Source organism: Macaca nemestrina, chromosome X (genome assembly GCF_043159975.1).
Source record: "Macaca nemestrina isolate mMacNem1 chromosome X, mMacNem.hap1, whole genome shotgun sequence".
In the NCBI taxonomy this organism is placed as follows: Eukaryota; Metazoa; Chordata; class Mammalia; order Primates; family Cercopithecidae; genus Macaca; species Macaca nemestrina.
The window spans coordinates 140,541,042-140,562,617 of NC_092145.1; the positions used below are offsets into that span (position 1 = coordinate 140,541,042).

Here is a 21,576-nt window from a genome sequence, read left to right on the forward strand (position 1 = left end):
AACAGATAATGGATAAACAAACTGTGACATATTCATACAGAAGTCATACATGTAATAAAATGGCATAGAACTAAACACACACACAAATAAGTGCAAATAAAACCAGTGCCATGTGAATGAGATCATTGGATTGTCTCCATGTCAATATCCTGGATGTGATATTGTACTGTAGTTTTGTAAGATGTTACCATTGGGGGAAACTGGGTAAAGGGCACAGGGCATCTCTCTGTATTATTTCTTACAACTGAGTGTGAATCTACAAGTATCTCAAAAAGTTTAAGAATTTTTAAAAATAAAAATACAGATGCCTCCAAAAAGTAAAATATTATGTGGATTTATTATTTAGAGCCAAACTTGGAATGCCACAGTTTTTGAGTCCTGAAGCCCAGAGTCTTTTGCGAATGCTTTTCAAGCGAAATCCTGCAAACAGATTAGGTAAAAATTTTAACTAATTTGTTTATGTTGTGTGTTTGTTGGTGTTTGTTTTTCAGGGGGAGTAGATATTTGTTTTGTGGTGGAATTATTAACTATTTAGACAAGGTTGGGCATGGGGGCTCATGCCTGTAATCCCAGCACTTTAGGAGACCAAGGCAGGAGAATTACTTGAGTCCAGGAGTTCAAGACCAGCCTAGGCAAAATGGCAAAACCTCATCTTTACAAAAAATTCAAAAATTAGCCAGGCATGGTGGTATGCACCTGTAGTCTGAGCTACTCAGGAAGTTGAGGTAGGAGGATCACTTGAGCCTGAGAGGTTGAGGCTGCAGTGAGCTGAGATCACACTACTGCACTCCAGCCTGGGTGACAGAGCAAGTCCTTGTCTCAAAATTAATTAATTAATTAATTAGACAAGTATTGAAAACAAAGGCTGAGCAATATGTATATTTCTCCTTGAAATAAAATTACCAATGAATCCATTTTTGATAGGTGCAGGACCAGATGGAGTTGAAGAAATTAAAAGACATTCATTTTTCTCAACAATAGACTGGAATGTAAGTATAGAATGAAAACTTGCTTGAAATATTTCTTTATAATTAAAATATGTCTAAGTCTCTTTTTTTCCCTCTAGAAACTGTATAGAAGAGAAATTCATCCACCATTTAAACCTGCAACGGGCAGGCCTGAAGATACATTCTATTTTGATCCTGAGTTTACTGCAAAAACTCCCAAAGGTAAGGAGAAAATGTGAAAACCCAAATATAAGACAACAAATATATTTTTTTCTTGTTCAGTCAGAAAATCTTTTCCAGACTCTGGGCGTAGTTGCTCACACCTGTAATCCCAGCACTTTGGGAGGTTGAGGCGAGCAGATCGCTTGAAGCCAGGAGTTCGAGACCAGTCTGGCCAACACAGTGAAACCCAGTCTCTACTAAAAATACCAAAATTAACTGGGTTTGGTGGCATGTGCCTGTAATCCCGGCTACTTGGGTGGCTAAGGCACGAGAATCACTTGAACCTGGGAGGTGGAGGTTGCAGTGCATCAAAATTGTGCCACTGCACTCCAGCCTGGGTGACAGAGCAAGACTGTCTCAAAAGGAAAAAAAGAAAATCTTTTCCTGGATAACTCTCTATGCTATCTTCAAATCTCCCAAATTTGCTGTAGATCAACCTTGTATCTCCCCCATTGTCCCCCAAATAGGTTATTATTGAGGGCTGCAGTTTCTAATATGGTAGCTAGTAGCCACATGTGGCTAATTAAATTTAAATTAATTAAAATTTAAAATGTAGTTTCTCAGTCACACTAGGCACATTTCAAATGTTGAGAAGCTGCATGTAGCTAGTGGCTATCATATTAGACTGTAAAGATAAAGAAAATTTCTATCATTTCAGGAAATTCAATGGGACAGCATTAATTTTGAATACCATTAACCCTATAATTCATTGATTTATTATATTCTTCAAATGAACTAGCTATTTTCTAGGCTCCGAGGGACTAGGATGTTGGTGTTGTAATGGCAATACACAATCAGAACAGATCAGATACAGTGCCTCAGAGGTATCCCGGAAAGCAAGAGGTATATACTGTGTACCTGAGAAGTAGAATTCCAGAATAAGTGAAAAAGGTCGTAGTGTCAACAGTTTTTCACTCAATTTCCTTTCAAATGAATCTTCTTTGTCACGTCTTACTCTTTTCAGATTCACCTGGCATTCCACCTAGTGCTAATGCACATCAGCTTTTTCGGGGGTTTAGTTTTGTTGCTATTACCTCAGATGATGAAAGCCAGGCTATGCAGACAGTTGGTGTACATTCAATTGTTCAGGTGAGTGGATGTCTAAATAATTTTAGATTTGGAATGTTGTAAGATATAGTTCATTCTGTGAATAGATTTTTTTCTACTGACTTCAAGTGAGCAATTTAAAATACATTTTAGACCGGGCACTGTGGCTCACACCCGTAATCCCAGCACTTTGGGAGGCCGAGGCAGGTGGATCACTTGAGGTCAGAAGTTCAAGACCAGCCTGGCCAACATGGTGAAACCCCTATCTCTACTAAAAATACAAAAATGAGTTGGGCATGGTGGCGCGTGCCTGTAATTCCAGGTACTCAGGAGGCTGAGGCACAAGAATCACTTGATTTGGAGGCAGAGGTTGCAGTAAGCGGAGGTCGCACCACTGCACTCCAGCCTGGGTGACAGAGTTGAAACTGTCTCAAAAAATAAAATAAAATACATTTTATATCATTAACTTTACTCTTAGCAATTTTTTTCATATGTCATTGAAAAGGTTGCAAGAACCCAAATCCTAGATACCTATGTGACTTGAAAGTAGAGTTTTAGGCCAGGCACGGTAGCTCAAGCTTGTAATCCCAGCACTTTGGGAGGCCGAGGCAGGCAGATCACGAGGTTAGGAGTTTGAGACCAGCCTGTCCAACACAGTGAAACCCTGTCCCTACTAAAAATACAAAAATTAGCTGGACATGGTGATGCATGCCTATAATCCCAGCTACTCTGGAGGCCGAGGCAGGAGAATCGCTTGAATCCAAGAGGCAGAGGTTGCAGTGAGCCAAGATCCACCACTGTACTCCAGCCTGGGCAACAGAGCTAGACTCTGTCTCAGAAAAAAAAAAAAAAAGTAGAATTTTAAAAGAGTTGAGATAAACATGACGATGTTGTCTATGTCCTCTCCTGTGCCTAAAAAATGTTTTTCATGCTGAGTTTGTTTCACCCTCTGCCTCCTTCAGGTCAGCTATGATGAATTAAGGTCTTCTGGTTCTTCAGTGTCTTAGAACAAGAGTCGGCAGACTTTCTCTGTGAAGTGTTAGATAATACTTGAGGCTTTGTGGGCTATATGGGCTCTGTCACAACTACTCAACTCTGCTATGTATCTCAAAACAGCCACAGACAATACATAAACAAGTGGGCATGGCTGTGTGCCAATAAAACTTTATTTACACACACGGGCAATGAATCAGATTTGGCTCACTGGCCATAGTTTGGCAACCTTTGCCTTAGAAAGATACAAGAAATAAAAATGAACTCAAATCTTAAGTCATCTTTCTAATCAAAGGGAACTAGATATATCTTTTGAAGCACTGGATTGTTTTTAGGATATCATTTGTACTTGGATTTGCTTGATGTTTAAGTTGCTTTTGCTCTAAAGTTTTTTCATGAGTTATCCTGTTTTCCATTTTGTAGAAAAACAATTAAAACACTGGTTTCTAAGCAGAGCTCGTGTTGAAATAGTCTGTGCCATTTACTATGCAAGCACGTGAATGTATGGCAAGTTTTTAAATTATAAATTCTGTATCTAACATAGAAACCACAAACATATATATTCTACAGAATTCAAATTTTAACATACACAAAGCTCATAGGCATGGATGTCTCATATCAGTATAGCCAAGGGCAACACAACTTTCCTCAGCCTGTTTATGGAATCAATAAGTTGCTGTTCATCATCTACTGTATGTTATTAGTCCCTAACCCATGACCAGCTTCTTTAGCAGAAGTTGTGTAAGGCTATGACTTCAGGATGAAGAAAGGAGGGTGTGGCTACTGAAAGTCCAAAATGTCGGTAACAGGTATTGCTTGCAAATACATTATTTTTATTTAATCTTCACCATTACCCTCTGAGAAAATACAGGCTCAAAGTTACATAGCCTGTAAGTGGTGCATCTGAGACAAGAATTCAGATATTCTAATTCTGAATCCTCCTAAATCCTTTCCTTCTATACCATAGGTTTCAAATTTCACATTTGCAAAGGTGCCTGAAAACCTATAGCCAATTGGGGAGTGGAATAAGGCTGAATCACAGACAAAGATACAGGCCCCATTTCAAGTAGCTCCGCTTTTAAAGTCATATTTCTTGCTGTACATTTCATTGTAAACACTTCCAAAATCACTTGTTTGTAGAAGAATAAGTACTATAAAGATGTATTTTTATTCTTATTCATTTATATGTAGAGCTTCAACAATGCATGCTGAGGAACATACTTCCCTATTATAAAATGCACTAAAGGCATTATGGGACTCTTCACCAATTTATAATTTTTTGTAGCAGTTACACAGGAACAGTATTCAGTTTACTGATGGATATGAAGTAAAAGAAGATATTGGAGTTGGCTCCTACTCTGTTTGCAAGAGATGTATACATAAAGCTACAAACATGGAGTTTGCAGTGAAGGTAAATATTTTTTTAGTTAAAATGCAATTTGTACAGTTCTTGTTCATGCATGTCAGTACCAGTTAAAAATTACACTCCTCTTGTTGTTAAAAGTGCCTTTTGTTATGAAAAAGTTAAATATCTGGCTAGTGATCTTCAGAGATCTTAATCTAGAACCCTGTGAGCTAAAGGTAAGGTGGTTATACATCTGGTTTGCCCAGAGCAGTACCAGTTTACACATCAAGTGATTTTTTTTTTTTTTTTTTTTACCTCAAATGATTTTTAAAGTATATTTTTACTCTCAGAAGTCCCCATTTTATGCTCAGGGTATCAACAAATTCCTCAAAATTGTGTGCAAAATTTTGTATGTTTACATCTTCTCTGGCAAAATGTTCATACCTTTCTTTACATCTAAAAGGATCTGGGAACTAATAAATGAATTAAAACCACTATCATAAAATTCATTATCATTGGCTGTTTTAGTTTCATCAAGTATCCTAAGACAGAATTTTCTAAGCCAAAAACCAAGGAACCTAGCTCTGTGATGAAGTTTGAATTTCAAACCTTTAGTCATAAGTGAACAAACACTATGTTCAAGTCTCTTTTCACTTCTTGGAATTGTAACCTTTGCTCTCCAATCTCAAGCAATTCAAACAATGTCTAAAGCTTTCAACTTATTTGAACCTTAGGACTGGTTTATAAATATGCATAGCTCATGTTTAGAGAGAGAGTGACATTAGTTGTTATCACTTTTCTAAACTTAGATGTAACTGCTTTAAAGTTGTCAGTGTCTATAGGACTTTCTGTCAGAAGGATGAACCATAGAAATACATTTAATTTGCTTCATTGGAAGGACAGTAAAGCTAATTTTAAAGAAGGAAATGTTTAAAAGAAATACATTTAATTTTCTATTTTCCTATTCATTGCTCTTATTGAAATCTAAGATACATAGAAATTTTCAAATTGCTTACATGAAAGGAGAAAAGACTAATAACATACTTGGTAGGCAGTTTAAGGATGTGTCTTGCCTCCATAAATACATCATAAAAAGCAGAAATGTCCTGAGGCCCCTTTGAATTACAGAAACTTTGAGGACTATGCCTAAAACCTCGAAAACGTCTCCAAGCTATTTGTGGATTTTTGTGACTTAAATGACTCCTAAAACCAATCCCAATACAGCCGGATTCTACTGAAATTACCACGTGTTTGAGGTCCACAAGCACAAGCATAGGTCTAATGCAAACTGGGCTCAGATTAGCAGATCCATGCCAAAAACAACCCCTCCCAGTGTGTTCTGGTTTTCAAAAGACTAGTCCCAGATCATCTCTTAAATTAGCATGTCTATTCCATATATCTCTCCTCTTAATCACCCATTTGCCTAATTCCACACTGTCATTTGCGGTTGATTACAGTGGGCACCTGTATGTTTATCTTCCCTGTTCTCCAAATACAGAACTGTTTTACAAGTACAGTCCACCCTTGAATAACACAGGACTTAGGAGTGCTGACCCCCAAGCAGTTGAAAATCTGTATAACTTGACTCCCCAAAACCTAACTACTCAAAGCCTACTGTTGACCAGAAGCCTTACTGATAGCATATACAGTCGATTAACACGTATTTTGTGTATGTATTATATACTGTATTCTTACAATAAAGCAAGCTAGAGAAAAGAAGGTGTTATTAAGAAAATCAGGCCGGGCGCGGTGGCTCAAGCCTGTAATCCCAGCACTTTGGGAGGCCGAGACGGGTGGATCACGAGGTCAGGAGATCGAGACCATCCTGGCTAACACGGTGAAACCCCATCTCTACTAAAAAATACAAAAAACTAGCCGGGCGAGGTGGCGGGCGCCTGTAGTCCCAGCTACTCAGGAGGCTGAGGCAGGAGAATGGCGTAAACCCGGGAGGTGGAGCTTGCAGTGAGCTGAGATCCGGCCACTGCACCCCAGCCTGGGCGACAGAGCAAGACTCCGTCTCAAAAAAAAAAAAAAGAAAATCATGCCAGGCATAGTGTCTCACATTTGTAATCCTAGCACTTTGGGAGGCCGAGGTAGGAGGATTGCTTGAGGCCAGGAGTTTGAGACAAGCCTGGGCAACACAGCAAGACCCTATCTCTACAGAAAAATTGTTTAAAAATTAGCCAGGCATGGCTACATGTGCCTTTAGTCCTAGCTACTCAGGAGGCTGAGACAGAAAGATTGCTTGAGCTCAGGAGATTCAGGCTACAGTGAGCTATGTGCCACTGTATTCTAGCCTTGGCAACATAGCCAGACCTCATCTCTACAAATAATTTTTAAAATTAGCTGAGTGTAGTGGCATGTGCCAGTGGTCCCAGCTACTCAGGAGGTAGAGGTGGGAGGATCACTTGGGCCCAGGAGTTCAAGGTTGCAGTGAGCCATGATTGCGCCACTACACTCCAGCCTGGGCAACAGAGCAAGACCCTGTCTCAAAAAAAGAAAAATATATATAAGGAAGAGAAAATATATTTACTGTTCATTAAATGGAAGTGGATCATAATAAAGGTCTTTTTCCTCATCATTTTCACCTTAAGTAGGCTGAGGAGGGAGGAAGAAGAGAAGGAGTTAGTCTTGGTGTCTCAGGGGTGGCAAAAGCAGAAGAAAATCCACGTGTAATTGGTCCCTCATAGTTCAAACCTGTGTTGTTCAAGGGTCAACTATAAATCCATTTCAGATAGAAGACTGGACTCATGCTGAGAGTTGTAACCTCTTTCCTAGGTTGCTGGTGTGTCTGGGTATTTAGTGTGTACTTAATTACTAAGCTGTTTAAAATCGAACATACAAAGGCCACCTAATTTGTTTCAGACTACCCTTTGAATGAATTGAAAGCAAAATTTGTCTTTTTTATATATTAGTTTAGCAGATTAAAACATTAAGAGAAAATATTTTTAAGGAGCAGCCAAAATAAAAGGGTTAGAAAGCTACATTACTATTTTAAAGGGCTTTATTATAATAATTAAACCAAATTCTAACCAAATAAAATTCTAGGTGTAATTTTCTATGTAGCTTTCTGCCTAACTTCAAAAACAAGATTGTTCTACTTAACAGGTAATTAGCTTTTATAAGTAGCTTACAACTAACAGGATATTCAATTGAAGCATTTTAATAAAGGAAGTAAACTTAATTCAATAAGCAGATGCTAGTGGTGGTGTTATAGATATATCTAGCTCTTAATTATCTGTATTGATGGGGGGTTAGAAGTTGACTGAGTTCCCAAATGTTTAAGGCCTCAAGGATAGAAGAAAAGATATGTTAACTGTGTTCTTGGTACCTTTTCTCGAGGCTTTTTGAGTTTTTGGTAAGTTCTAAACTTACTACAAACTTACATTGGAGAGGCATGGTGGGAATGTGACTCATGAGTTGGAATTTACAGCCTTGCCATCTGTATCAAGACTGGCTTTCTGATTAAACAGTCTGGCCAGGTAGTTGAATAAAACTGATTGATAAATGGCTTATTTATATTCTATTTACATGAGGTAATACCCAAGGTCTGTAGCTATAAACAATTAATGTTTATAACTGTATAGTTCATGAGGTTTTGTGATAAATATTTGCCTTTTAGATTATTGATAAAAGCAAGAGAGACCCTACAGAAGAAATTGAAATTCTTCTTCGTTATGGACAGCATCCAAACATTATTACTCTAAAGGATGTAAGTAGATTCTTTAACATGGATCATTTGAATTAGTTGTCTAACTCACATTGAAAGTAGTGTATTTTCAAAAATCATGTGGTAGACAGAGAACTCATCATAGGCTGGGCATAGTGGCCCACGCCTATAATCCCAGCAGTTTGGGAGGCCAAGGCAGGAGGATCACTTGAGGCCAGGAGTTCAAGACCAGCCAGGTCAACATAGTGAGACCTCCATCTCTACAACAAAATTTTTTTTAATTAACCAGGCTGGGCACAGTGGCTCACACCTGTAATCCCAGCACTTTGGGAGGCTGAGGCAGGAGGATTGCTTGAGCCCAGGAGTTCAAGACCAGCCTGGGCAACGTAGGGAGACCCTGTCTCTAAAGAATATTTAAAAATTAGCCTGACATGGTAGCTCATGCCTATAGTCGCAGCTACTCTGGAGGCTGAGGTGGGAGGATTGCTTCAGCCTGGCAGGTCAAGACCGCAGTGAGCAGTTATCACACCACTGCACTCCAGCCTGCGCAGCAGAGCAAGACCCTGTCTCAAAAACAAAAACAAACAAAAAAATTCAGCATGGTAAGTTTAAAAAGTAGATTTGAAAACAATGTATATGTGTATATGACATAATTTCATTTATCAATAAAGATATGTTTGTACAGTTATTTTTTTCTACTTTTGCTTTAAGAAGGAAAGCACGATATTATTGCTTTTAATATCTGCACTTGAACACTTACCTAAATGTTCAATGTTAATATTACTATTAGTTCATATTCAATATTGACTAGTCTCACTCTCCAAAGTATCTTCTACATTACTAGAAGAGAGATCTAACACTCATAACTACCCATTTAACTTCCCTGCCTACGGTCTAAAGTCCCTAGCCCCTTAAGACCCTGCCTTCCTCTGTAGTTTTCAGACTTCTCACACACACTTTCTCATACACCTTATGCTCTGTGTTCTAGTATGTAAATTTCTTGCACATGCCTCAATTTCCCATGTTGCTCTGCCTGAATTTATAGTTCCCTCAGTTGCTAACACCATCTATTTTTCTTTACCTGGCTAACTACCACACATAAAAGATTTTGCTAAGGCACTGCTTCTTCCAGGAAGCCTGCCCTGCCCATTGCCACCCCAGGACAAGTAAAGTATCTTTCCTTGGACTGTCATGATACACTGTTGCCTATGTCTCTCTTGACTGTTATTATAACAAAGTGTTGGCAAAGAGTGTGAACTCCCCAGGTAGTGTTAAGTCTTCTCTTGCCAATGATGCTCACATAGGCCTGAAGGCCTTCTCTGGGGGTTGTAAAAACTCAAATTTCCTCAGATTATCCCTGCTCATGGAGACACAGCGAAACCTCGTCTCTACAAAAAAATGCAAAAATTAGCCAGGTGTGGTGGCATGTGCCTGTAGTCTCAGCTGCTTGGGAGGCTGAAGTGGGAGGATCGCTGGAGCCCAGGAAGTGGATATTACAGTGAGCCAAGATTGTGCCAGTGCACTCCTGGGCGACAGAGCGCATGTCTGTCTCAAAATAATAAAATTTTTCTTGAATATGAAGTGAGTTTAATTTTTCTTTTATATTTTAAACTTTGTTTTGAGCACATATAAAGTTTCAAATAATATTTACATTTTGATGTTGAAATTTATAGGTATATGATGATGGAAAATATGTGTATGTAGTAACAGAACTTATGAAAGGAGGTGAATTGCTGGATAAAATTCTTAGACAAAAATTTTTCTCTGAACGAGAGGCCAGTGCTGTCCTGTTCACTATAACCAAAACCGTTGAATATCTTCACGCACAAGGGGTAAGTCTTTTTAACACTCTATATATACATGCACACACTTTTTTTCTTTATGTTTGAGCTAAAATTAGATAGAAGTTACTTTATGCATGAAATGGAAAATAACTGCTATTAGCTGAATTATCCTACTGATCTTCCTCTATATAAACTTTTATTATTGAGATTGAAGTGTGCCTTTGATATCCTAGCTTGTTTATGTTAAACTCTTGTGCTTCCAAGGAAAAGTAAGTGATCTCTTCCGACCTGGAAAACATAGCATTGTTTCTGCTAGGTCACTCTGTACTCATGAATACCAGGCCCACTTCAGGTTAGAAGCAGAACCAAGGAATCCTGGTTTGTATTCATGTATAAAAGGAAATCCTTACAACAATGAGACAAAAGAGTCAAATGCTTCTGGCTGGTGGATATGCTCTTCATTCTTCTTGTATGCAGATTTTTAGTAAATAGCAAAAGAAAATTGTACTTCTAGGCTGGGCACAGTGGCTCATGCCTGTAATCCCAGCACTTTGGGAGGCTGAGGCGGGCAGATCACTTGAGGTCAGGAGTTCGAGAAAATCGTATTTTTTAAAAAAGACAGACGGACGCAGTGGCTCACACCTGTAATCCCAGTGCTTTGGAAGGCCAAGGTGGGTGGATTACCTGAAGTCAGGAGTTCGAGACCAGCCTGGCCAACATGACAAAACCCCGTCTCTACTAAAATTACAAAAATTAGCCGGGTGTCATGGTGCATGCCTGTAATCCCAGCTACTCGGGAGGCTGAAGCAGGAGAATTGCTTGAACCTGGGAGGCGGAGGTTGCAGTGAGCTGAAATTGCGCCACTGCACTCCAGCCTGGGCAACAGAGTGAGACTCCATCTCAAAAAAAAAAAAAAAAAGAAGGGAAGTCTGGGAGGAAAGGAGAAAATGAGGGGAGGGAGGGAAGAAAGGAGAACAGCAGAGGAGTGAAGAGGAATGGAAAGCAAGGGGAAAATAATTTTTAAAAAATTTTTTAGTTGACAAATTATATATATTCATGGTATTCAACGTGATGTTTTGATATATGCATATATAAAAGATTACCTCTTCAGGAGTTCAGTTTCAATACCTTCTTCTTGTTTTGTCTTTGCCCCTGAAAGCCAAGTAGAATGTGTTAATTCTAGAGCTTCCTGCCTTCTAACTTATCAAGATTTGCTTAGTATTGTAACTTGAAATTGGTAGAACTCAGTAGTCACTGAGGAACTTATGACCTTGCAGTCATGAAAGTCTTCTGTGTTCTTTTCCCAATGCCTGATCAGTAATTTGTTATTAAAATAGTCTGGAGAAGTGATGTCCCGGATGTGAGGAACTAAATCTAATTTGATTGATTGGAACATAGACTCAGAATTTGGTGACAGAAGGCACACTTAAGTCTAAAAAGGAATGTAAGAGAAGCTTATGATAAAAAAAAAAGTACAGTAGTCCCCCACTAATCTGCAAGTTTGCTTTCTGTGGTTTCAGTTATCCACAGTCAACCATTGTCAAAAATATTACAGTATTTTGAGAGACCACATTCACATAACTTTTATTACAGTATATTGTTACAAGTGTTCTAATTTATTATTAGTCATTGTTAATCTCTTACTGTGCCTGATTTATCAATTAAACTATATCATAGGTATATATATCTAGGAAAAAATATAGAGACTTTGGTATTGTCCTCAGTTTCAGGAATGCACTGGGGGTCTTGAAACATATACCCCACGGATAAGGGGGGACTACTGTACTCAGGTAGATCATTAAAAGAGGAAAATAATACAAAACTCTAAAGAAGAGATTTCTTCTTGCATGTGTAACACCTTGTATATCAAATAGGCAATACCAAAAATAAAGTCCAGATTTGTTTTGTTTTTTTCCTTTTTACTCCTGAATGCCCTGTCTATTCCATTTAGTCTATCAGAATATATTTGTTGTGTATGTACCTTGTACATGCTGTTCCTTCTAGTTAGAATGACTCTCCCTTACTGTTCTTATGGCTCATTCATTCTGTTCTTCAGATACTGGATCAGACGTTACCTCATCTAGAGACCCTTCCTGACTGCCCTATTTAAAGTTATGCCCCATGTCTCAACCTATTCTTTGCTTCCCCCAGAACTGTGTAAGCTCCTAGCATGGAAAGGCCAGGATCTTATGGGTCTTGTTCATCACAGTATCTACAGAAGCTTATATAATACCCTGGTACATGATAGACACTCAATATTAAATGAGTGATCAACCTGGAGGTAGATATATTATTGCTGTTTGCCTTTCTCCTTAACCCAGTTACTCAATTGGACAAAGAGGAGGGAGGTAAGTACTATTCTTTCTTCCTCCTCCTCCTTGCCCCAGGTCTATGTTAGAGAGTTATGCTTTACATTATCAGTATTTTATAATGTTGGGCTAATTTAAAGGTCAGCACTCATCATCTTGTTAAGTGTATTGCTTGACAGTTTGTGAATAAAGAACTTTCAGTAATGGAAATATATTGTTAACATAACTCTTTAATTTGTATTTCAATTAGGTGGTTCATAGAGACTTGAAACCTAGCAACATTCTTTATGTGGATGAATCTGGTAATCCAGAATCTATTCGAATTTGTGATTTTGGCTTTGCAAAACAGCTGAGAGCGGAAAATGGTCTTCTCATGACTCCTTGTTATACTGCAAATTTTGTTGCACCAGAGGTAATTGTGAGAGAGTTTGCTTGCAGTATTAGTGTGTTTTAAAACTCATTCACTATGTTTAGTACAGAATTATTAATAATAATTCAATCGAAGACTTACTGAAGAAATAATTAGAATAAAATGCCAGCCTTTCATTTCCCTGTTTAATGTTTCAATGACATCTGATTGCCTACAGAAGAATCTAAATTTCTTAACAAGCTATTATAAAAGCCCTTGAGGCAGGGCATGGTGGCTCATGCCTGTAATCCCAGCACTTTGGGAGGCCAAGGCAGGAGGACTGTTTGAGGCCAGGAGTTTGAGACCAGCCTGGGCAACATAGTGAGACCCCATCTCTACAAAAAAATTTAAAATTAGCTGGGCATGGTGGCGTGCCTGTAGTCTCAGCTACTCAGGAGGCTGAGGTAGGAGGATCACTTGACTCCAAGAGTTTGAGGTTGCAGTGACCCAAGGATCACACCACTGCACTCCAGCCTGGGTCACAAAGCAAGAACCCCTCTATTAACAAAAAAAAAAAAAAAAAAAAAAAAAAAAAGCCCTTCAGTCTCTCTGGTATTCCCTACCTGAAGTTCTAGACACACTGAACTTCTGGCCTATCACTAAACCCGCTCTGCTCTCTTACTTATAGGTCCAATATAAGCAGGCCACCCTCTAGCCTTCCTTCTCTCCCCATGTCAAGAATAAATTGCTTCCTCATCTTCATACCTATAACATTTAAGACATAATTTGGGGTTTTTGTTTGTTTAGAGACAAGGTCTCCCTCTGTTGCCTAGGCCAGAATACAGTGGTGCAATCATAGCTCACTGCAGCCTTGAACTCCTCAGCTCAAGCAGTCCTCCTGCCTCAGCCTCCCAGGTAGCTGGAACTACAGGAGAACACCACCGTACCTGGCTTATTTTTTATTTTTATTTTTTAAACATGAGATCTTGGCCAGATGCCGTGGTTCATGCCTGTAATCCCAGCACTTTGGGAGGCCAAGGCGGGTGGATTGCTTGAACTCAGGGGTTTGCGATCAGCCTGGGCAACATGGTGAAACCCCATCTCTACTAAAAATACAAAAGTAAGCTAAGCTTGGTGGCACATGCCTGTAATCCCAGCTGCTCGGGAGGCTGAGGCAGGAGAATTGCTTGAACTCGTGAGGCAGATGCTGCAGTGAGCCAAGATCATGCCGCTGCATTACAGCCTGGGCGACAGAGTGAGACCCTGTCTCAATAATAATAATAATAAGGTCTTGCTGTGTTGCCCGGGTTCTCAAAACTCCTGGCTTCAAGTGATCCTCCCACCTTGGCCTCCCAAAGTGCTGGACTACAGGCATGAGCCACCATACCCTACCCAGACTTGATTTTATTATAATATTTATCAGGTTGAGTTGTTAACTATTTGTATGTTTATTTCCCATCAGATTTTTTTTTTTTTTTAAGGAAATCAGGGATTTTTTGTATTTGTCATAGTTCATGCCTGATAAAAGTTGGTGATTTTTGTGCTAGGTTATGTGTGTTCTTTATGTGCTTGTGTGTGTATGTGTTCTTAAAAGCATTGTTTTTTGTAAATATTTCTGTAGCCCCAAACAAAATATAAATTCATTAAAATAAGAAAGTTATCTTCAGTTTGTTTTATATTCCTGTGTACCTACAATACTCAATATTAATTTGAATACCAAAATTAAATTTATATATGAATTATTAGTAGTAGAATGTTCTAGAATAGGACTAATGTATTGCCTTATTTGGTAACCATGTTCTGTTGAAATTTTCCTTATAGTTGTTGATTTGGGATATATAATTCAGTTCCTAGCCTATACAAATATATATACAAAATGGTGGTATAGTAATACTAATTTTGCACTTTTTCTAGGTTTTAAAACGACAAGGCTATGATGCTGCTTGTGATATATGGAGTCTTGGTGTCCTACTCTATACAATGCTTACCGGGTGAGTGTATACCATACGTTCTAAGCACCATTTTGCTTAAGTTATCTAGGTTTTTGTTTTGTTTAAGGTTTGTTTGTTTGTCTGTTTGTTTGCTTTTTCTTTAGAGACAGGGTGTCACTCTGTGGCCCAGGCTGGAGTACAGTGACACAGTCATAGTTCACTGTAGCCCCAAACTCCTGGGCTCAAGCAATCCTCTCACCTCAGCCTCCCGAATAGGAGTAGCTAGGACTACAGGGGTGCACCACCACACCTGCCTAATTTCTTTATTTTTTTGTAGAAACAGGGTCTTGCCGTGCTGCCCAGGCTGGTTTCAAACTCCTGGGCTCAAGTGATCCTCCTGCTCTGGCCTCCCAAAGTGCTGGGATTACAGGCATGGGCCACTGTACCTGTCCTATGTAGGTTTTTTTTTTTTTTAATTCAGATGTTGTCATATCTTTCCATGTTTTCTCATGTTATCTAATATATACAATTCTGTAACAATTCCACATTTATGGCTATATCATTACTGATTTTTTGTAATGTACTATTTATTAATGTCTCGAGGTCCTAAATTGATTTTTTCCATACTTTTTTGTACTCTTGTCATGTCAGAAACATAGAGGGGTTTTTTTTGTTTTTGTTTTTTTTTTTGGTTTTTTTTTTTGAGGCGGAGTCTTGCTTCCAGGTTCAAGCAATTCTCCTGCCTCAGCCTCCCGAGTAGCTGGGACTACAGGCAGGCACTACCACGCCCAGCTAATTTTTGTATTTTTAGTAGAGACAATGTTTCACCATATTGGCCAGGCTGGTCTCGAACTCCTGACCTCGTGATCCACCCACCTTAGCCTCCCAAAGTGCTGAGATTACAGGCATGAGCCACGTTGCCTGGCCTACACTATTTCTTAATATTTTATTCTATAATGTGTCATGTCTTAAAATATTTATATTATTGTATATTAAATATGATTAATATTTTATAACCCATGCTTTACCTGGTGCCTTATGGAGCTTCATTTTGTTGATTTTTTTCACTTTGGTAGATTTTAATAAAATATTACGTTAACTGAATTAGAATACTTTTGAGATTACCAACCAAGTAAGAAATTTTATTCATTAATATTTTAATTTTATTATAAATTAGTTACACTCCATTTGCAAATGGTCCTGATGATACACCAGAGGAAATATTGGCACGAATAGGTAGCGGAAAATTCTCACTCAGTGGTGGTTACTGGAATTCTGTTTCAGACACAGCAAAGGTAAGTATAGCTTCCTATTATAAGCTTTTGAGAAAATAATTTTTTATGATCCATAGTGAGAAGAAATACTACCAGTTAGAAACCTTTGTTTATAAATTAGTATGTTAAAGTGATGTTATCAAATAATTTGAACTCAAAAATGGACCCATTATTTTGTTTCTTTCCCAGCTGACATTGGTTTGGCCTTATTATTTATACTTTTAAAACTGTTTCTCACTGAAGAACATGATAAATAATAACTAATTCAGATTATGAAGAAAGGGGTTTCAGTTTTTTCACAATAAACAGAGGTATGGTTTTATAGCATCTGCATGAAATAATTTGAAGAGCCCTTCTCACTGGAAGATCTGCCATCCCCTGAATAGCACTGACTTGCTTTCCAACTCTGCTCTGTTTTCACTTTTTTCATAGAGAATTCTTTAAAAAGAAGTTTTTTACTTCAAAATAAGAAAAACAGAGTAGATAAAGAGGATACATATTGGTAAAAGTGCATATTCTTTTTTCTTAGGGGTGAAAGCTTGAGTTGAGGTGATCGTATAAGTAAATAGAACACATCAAAAGTATGTAGATTCTATTGGCATAGGGCCTGAAGACTCAGTTGACCAATTTAATGTCTGTATAGATACTATTTGGTTTTATATCTGCATTTAAAATGAAATGTTGGCCAGGCATGGTGGCTCACGCCTGTAATTCTAATGCTTTGGGAGGCCAAGATGGGCAGATCACTTGAGGTCAGGAGTTCAAAACCAGCCTGGCCAACATGGTGAAACCCCATCTCTACTGAAAATACAAAAAAAAATAGACAGGTGTGGTAGCAGATGCCTGTAATCCCAGCTACTCGGGAGGCTGAGGCAGGAAAATCGCTTGAACTGGGGAGGCAGAAGTTGCAGTGACCCAAGAGTGCACCACTGCACTCCAGCCTGGGCAACAGAGCAAGACTCTGTCTCAAAAAAATAAATAAAAAATAAATAAATAAAATGAAATGTCAGCCTTTATCTTTTTCTAACAATAAAATGTCTTAAACCAGATAATTCATTTCTCTGGGTACCTGTTTCCTTTGTAGTTCCCTTATTGAGTGCCTACAATGTGCTTAATAAATGAAGGCCTTAGAGATAAAAGATGTGACAAAGATGGAATTCCCGATCTCAGGTTGCTTACGGTCTAGTTGGGAGACAGTCAGAAATACACAGTACAGTGTCACATGTGCTGTAAAAGTGGTACAATTTCTGTGCTAGAGAAGTTCACAGATGATGCTTAGTCAGAAGGATTTTAAGGAAAGCTTTCCAAAAGCAGCGAAGGAGTTTGCCAGGCAGATTTGGGGAGCAGAAAGATGTAGTCCTGGCCGGGCGCGGTGGCTCAAGCCTGTAATCCCAGCACTTTGGGAGCCCGAGACGGGTGGATCACAAGGTCAGGAGATCGAGACCATCCTGGCTAACATGGTGAAACCCCATCTCTACTAAAAAATACAAAAAACTAGCCGGGCGAGGTGATGGGCGCCTGTAGTCCCAGCTACTCGGGAGGCTGAGGCAGGAGAATGGCGTGAACCTGGGAGGCGGGGCTTGCAGTGAGCTGAGATCCGGCCACTGCACTCCAGCCTGGGCGACAGAGCAAGACTCCGTCTCAAAAAAAAAAGAAAGATGTAGTCCTAAGCTGAGGGATCAGCACATGCAGATAGGTGGTGATGATAGCATGAGAATAGCAGAATGCCTCCAGGCTAGTCATTCCATGTGAGTAGTGCAGGGTTGCATGAGAAAAGATAGCTGATGAACCGATTGTGAAAGGCTTTGTGGCTCATGCTGAGGATTGTGGGCTTAACTCTGGGTATTGTGGAGCTGTTAAAACACATATTAAGCAGTGCAGTGATCAGATTTTCCTTTTTAAAGTGCATTCTGTGGAGCAGTAATTCTTAGCTATGGAGTCCACCACAAACTTTGTCATGATAGGTTGTGAGGTATATTAAGTAATGTTACCAATAATAAAATATCAGAGCTTACACATTAATTGATTTTTTAGTAAGTTAAAGCAAGTTGAGGTGTAAGTTAAAGCAAGTTGAGGTTATTGTGATTTTCTTTATTCACTTACATCCTGGTATGCTTTTTTTGGTGAGAGAGGAAGGGCAGGTGAGAATGGAGACACAGAGCACAAAAAATTGTATCCAACTCACAACCTGACATATAGATTCCATGTTATTACTAGTAACTGTTGCTGATATGTACAGTTAAGACTTGTGATTACAAGCATGATATAATTCCATGATTAGCCACAAGATAGAAGGGAGGGCTCTATCAATCTGGGTGTATCCCCTCAAGAGCAAGTTGCATATGTGAATGTTGTCAGTCATGTGGGTCAAACGTGGCTTTGAGAACAAGAAGACCACAGCTGGCATTTACTGAGCATTTATGTGCCAAGGACTATGCTAACACTTTTACCTGTGTTGTTTCATTCAGTCCTCACTGACCTAATATTAGGGACAGTACTTGTAAGGTTTTGCAATATTTCAGGTCATGAATGATGAGGACCTATACTAGAGCAGTTGTGATGGAATTTGAACCAAATGGAAGAGAAATTGAGGAGGCAAAATAGACTTGATGGTTTATTATACATAAGAAATTAGAGAGAAGCAGTTGTAATGTATGTAGTCCCCATTTCTACCTTGGGCAGATGGATGAGGGGTGGTATCCTTCACTGATTTGTAGAATACAAAAGAAGTAGTTTTGAGAGGAGTGGTGGTTGCAGATTTGGACATTATAAATTAAGAGATGTATGTCCATCAGGCAACTGTCTATATGGTTATAGGTCTTAAAAGAGAAGTCTGGGGTGAAACTTAAAAGTTAAGAGTTGTCATCATCCATAGTAGCTAAAGCCATGAATGTGAATGAGATTATCTGAGCAGAGTGGTAAGAGAGCCAAGGAAGGAATTCTGGAGAGCATCGCTTAAAGAGAAAGCGTAGGAGGAGTAGCCATTAAAGGGGCTGTAGTAAAAGAAGTAGTTTGAAGTGAGTTTGCCAAAGTTCATTAACTTATAGATTTGATTAAAATTATAATTTGAGTTTTTTGGTACCCCTGGACAGTTTTGCAAGCTTTATGCAATTTTAAGCACTTTTGCCTACTTTCAGAATTGCAAAAGGGAGGTTCCTAATTTTTTTATTTCCAGTTCTATTCAATTGCGTATCCCTGTTCTTAGCAGTTAGTAACTAAAAGTAAGAAACCATAAATGTTTCATAGCAGAGGAGTACCTGGGACAACATCACCCCAATTCCCAAGATCTAGTTAACCACGAGATTCTGTCAGTTCTTTATCCTAAATACCTCCATTTTTCTCTCCTTTTTAACTTTTTCTTTTCTTTTCTTTTCTTTTTTTTTTTTTTTTTTTTTTTTTTTTTTTTTTTTGAGACAGAGTCTCACTGTGTTGCCCAGGCTAGAGTTGCAGTGGTACAATCACAGCTCACTGCAACCTCAAACTTCTGGACTCTCGCTATCCTCCCACCTCAGCCTCCTGAACAACTGGGACTACAGGCATGCGCCACCACTCCCAGCTAATTTTTAAATTTTTTGTAGAGATGGAATCCCACTACGTTGCCCAGGCTGGTCTTGAACTCCTGGGCTCAAGTAATCCTCCCACTTTGGCCTCCCAAAGTGCTGGGATTACAGGCATGAGCCACCACGCCCAGCCCAATTCTCTCTGTTTCATACACCTCCCTGAAGTTGTCATCTTTCACCAGTCCATTTTCCTCCACACTCAGTGAGTGCGATCTTTCTACTTAACCACATCACTCCCTAACTTTAAACACTTTATTACCAGCAAGTAAGTTCACATTTGCAAATATGGCTTACAGGGACTTTCCTGGTCTGGTCCCTTCTCACCTCTCCCACTTTATCCACTGCCACATTCTCCTTCACAGTAAATTTATGCTGTAGCCACATTGTACTGCTGCCAGTTCCTTAACTGTGACATCTCTTTCACCTGAGAGTGTTCCTCCAAACTCACTCTCCATTCTTTACTCTATCTGAGGCAGTGTTTCCCCCTTTCTCTAATCTAGCTCCTGCTTATCCTACAGGTCTTATCTTCCTCTTAAAAAGTCCCTTTTAAGCCACCTCGCACAGTACAGGTCCCTCTAGCTGCACCTGGTGTCTATTCATCCTGTCAGATAACTTACTTGCTTTGTGGTTATTGATTCTTTATCTCTCTTTCACTGAACTGAAAACTTCATGAAGTCAGAGTTCATTTTGTCTTTTTTTTTTTTTTTTTTTTTGAGACAGGGTCTCGCGTTGTTGCCCAGGCTAGAGTACAGTGGTTCAATCATGGCTCACTGCAGCCGTGACCTCCTGGGCTCAAATGATCCTCCCGCCTCAGCCTCCCAAATAGCTGGGACCTCAGGCATATGCCACCACACTCAGCTTTAAAAAAAAAAAAAAAAAAATTGTAGAGACAGGGCCTCACTATGTTGCCTAGACTTCATTTCCGTGTTGTTCACTGCTAACTACCCAGTGCCTAGCAGAATGCCTGGACTTTAATGGATACTTAACAAATGTATTTTGAATGAAAAATTTAAGAAATGGTGGCTTTTATAAATGACAGTGGTGTTATTTTGAAAAGTGTAAAACCCATGTAGCAATTATATGCATCTACATTCCATGCATAGGAATGGCATTTAGATAGCTATGCAGTGCTAACAGTGACTGTGTCTGGAAGAGTGGTACTGTGGAACTGTTCCTCATGTGCTTTCACTTTCCAGTATTTTCTGATTATTCTCTAATGCGCATGAGTTGCTTTTGAAGTAGGAAAAAAAATACTATAATCTTTTCAGGGGGCATTTAGAGCCCTCCAATTAAATTCCTATTAGTGGACATTCATGTTGTTTTTCGGTATTACCAGCTGCACCAAAAAAAAAAAAAAAAAAAAATCAAAGTAACTGAATAGTACTTAAAAATAAACTGGCCAGGCATGGTGGTTCACATCTGTAATCCTAGCACCTTGAGAGGCTGAAGCGGGAGTAACACTTGCATCCAGGAGTTGGAGACCAACCTGGGCAACATGGTGAAACCCCGTCTCTACTAAAAACATAAAAGTTAGCCAGGCATGGTGGCACACACCTGTAGTCCCAGCTCCTTGGGAGGCTGAGGTGGGAGGATCACTTGAGCCCAGGAGACAGAGGTTGCAGTGAGCCGATTTCATGCCACTGCACTCCAGCCTGGGTGACAGAACGAGACCCTGTTTCAATAAATAAATAAACCTACAAAAATGTAGGAAACTCAGAAAATCTGAAGGAAAAAAGAGCCAGAGTATTAAAGATACATAAAACATGCTAAATTGACCGTTTGTGATGTACCAAATTACTGTTATTTAGCAGGGAAAAAACGGAGACTGATTTTTTTTTCCCCAAATTACCACGTTGACCAAAGGGCTGCTACCAGAAAAAGCAGTATCATAGAAGCTAAGGAAGAATGTTCATTAGTATCAAGAGCCATAGAAAAAGAAGCAAAACAAAAGGTTTAAGCTTGTTTTATTATTATTCCCATTACAGGACCTGGTGTCAAAGATGCTTCATGTAGACCCTCATCAGAGACTGACTGCTGCTCTTGTGCTCAGACATCCTTGGATCGTCCACTGGGACCAACTGCCACAATACCAACTAAACAGACAGGATGCACCACATCTAGTAAAGGTGAGCAGCCCCCTATAGT

The 21,576-nt window shown here is 39.2% G+C and overlaps 1 protein-coding gene across 9 annotated transcripts in view; it reads left to right on the forward strand.

Moving 5' to 3' along the window:
* Window positions 1–21,576, forward strand: part of LOC105478207 (ribosomal protein S6 kinase A3) — a 117,381-nt gene that overhangs the window by 89,304 nt on the left and 6,501 nt on the right. For 7 of the 9 annotated variants that reach the window (XM_011735331.2, XM_011735336.3, XM_071088258.1 and 4 more), the window contains 11 exons: window positions 347–435; window positions 925–989; window positions 1,067–1,169; window positions 2,134–2,258; window positions 4,495–4,620; window positions 8,177–8,266; window positions 9,898–10,056; window positions 12,568–12,729; window positions 14,581–14,657; window positions 15,775–15,892; window positions 21,417–21,557. In XM_011735331.2, coding sequence (XP_011733633.1) covers window positions 347–435; window positions 925–989; window positions 1,067–1,169; window positions 2,134–2,258; window positions 4,495–4,620; window positions 8,177–8,266; window positions 9,898–10,056; window positions 12,568–12,729; window positions 14,581–14,657; window positions 15,775–15,892; window positions 21,417–21,557 — 1,255 coding nt within the window. The remainder of the gene's footprint in view (window positions 1–346; window positions 436–924; window positions 990–1,066; window positions 1,170–2,133; window positions 2,259–4,494; window positions 4,621–8,176; window positions 8,267–9,897; window positions 10,057–12,567; window positions 12,730–14,580; window positions 14,658–15,774; window positions 15,893–21,416; window positions 21,558–21,576) is intronic. The other 2 variants (XM_011735337.3, XM_011735334.3) reach the window with 1 other exon arrangement.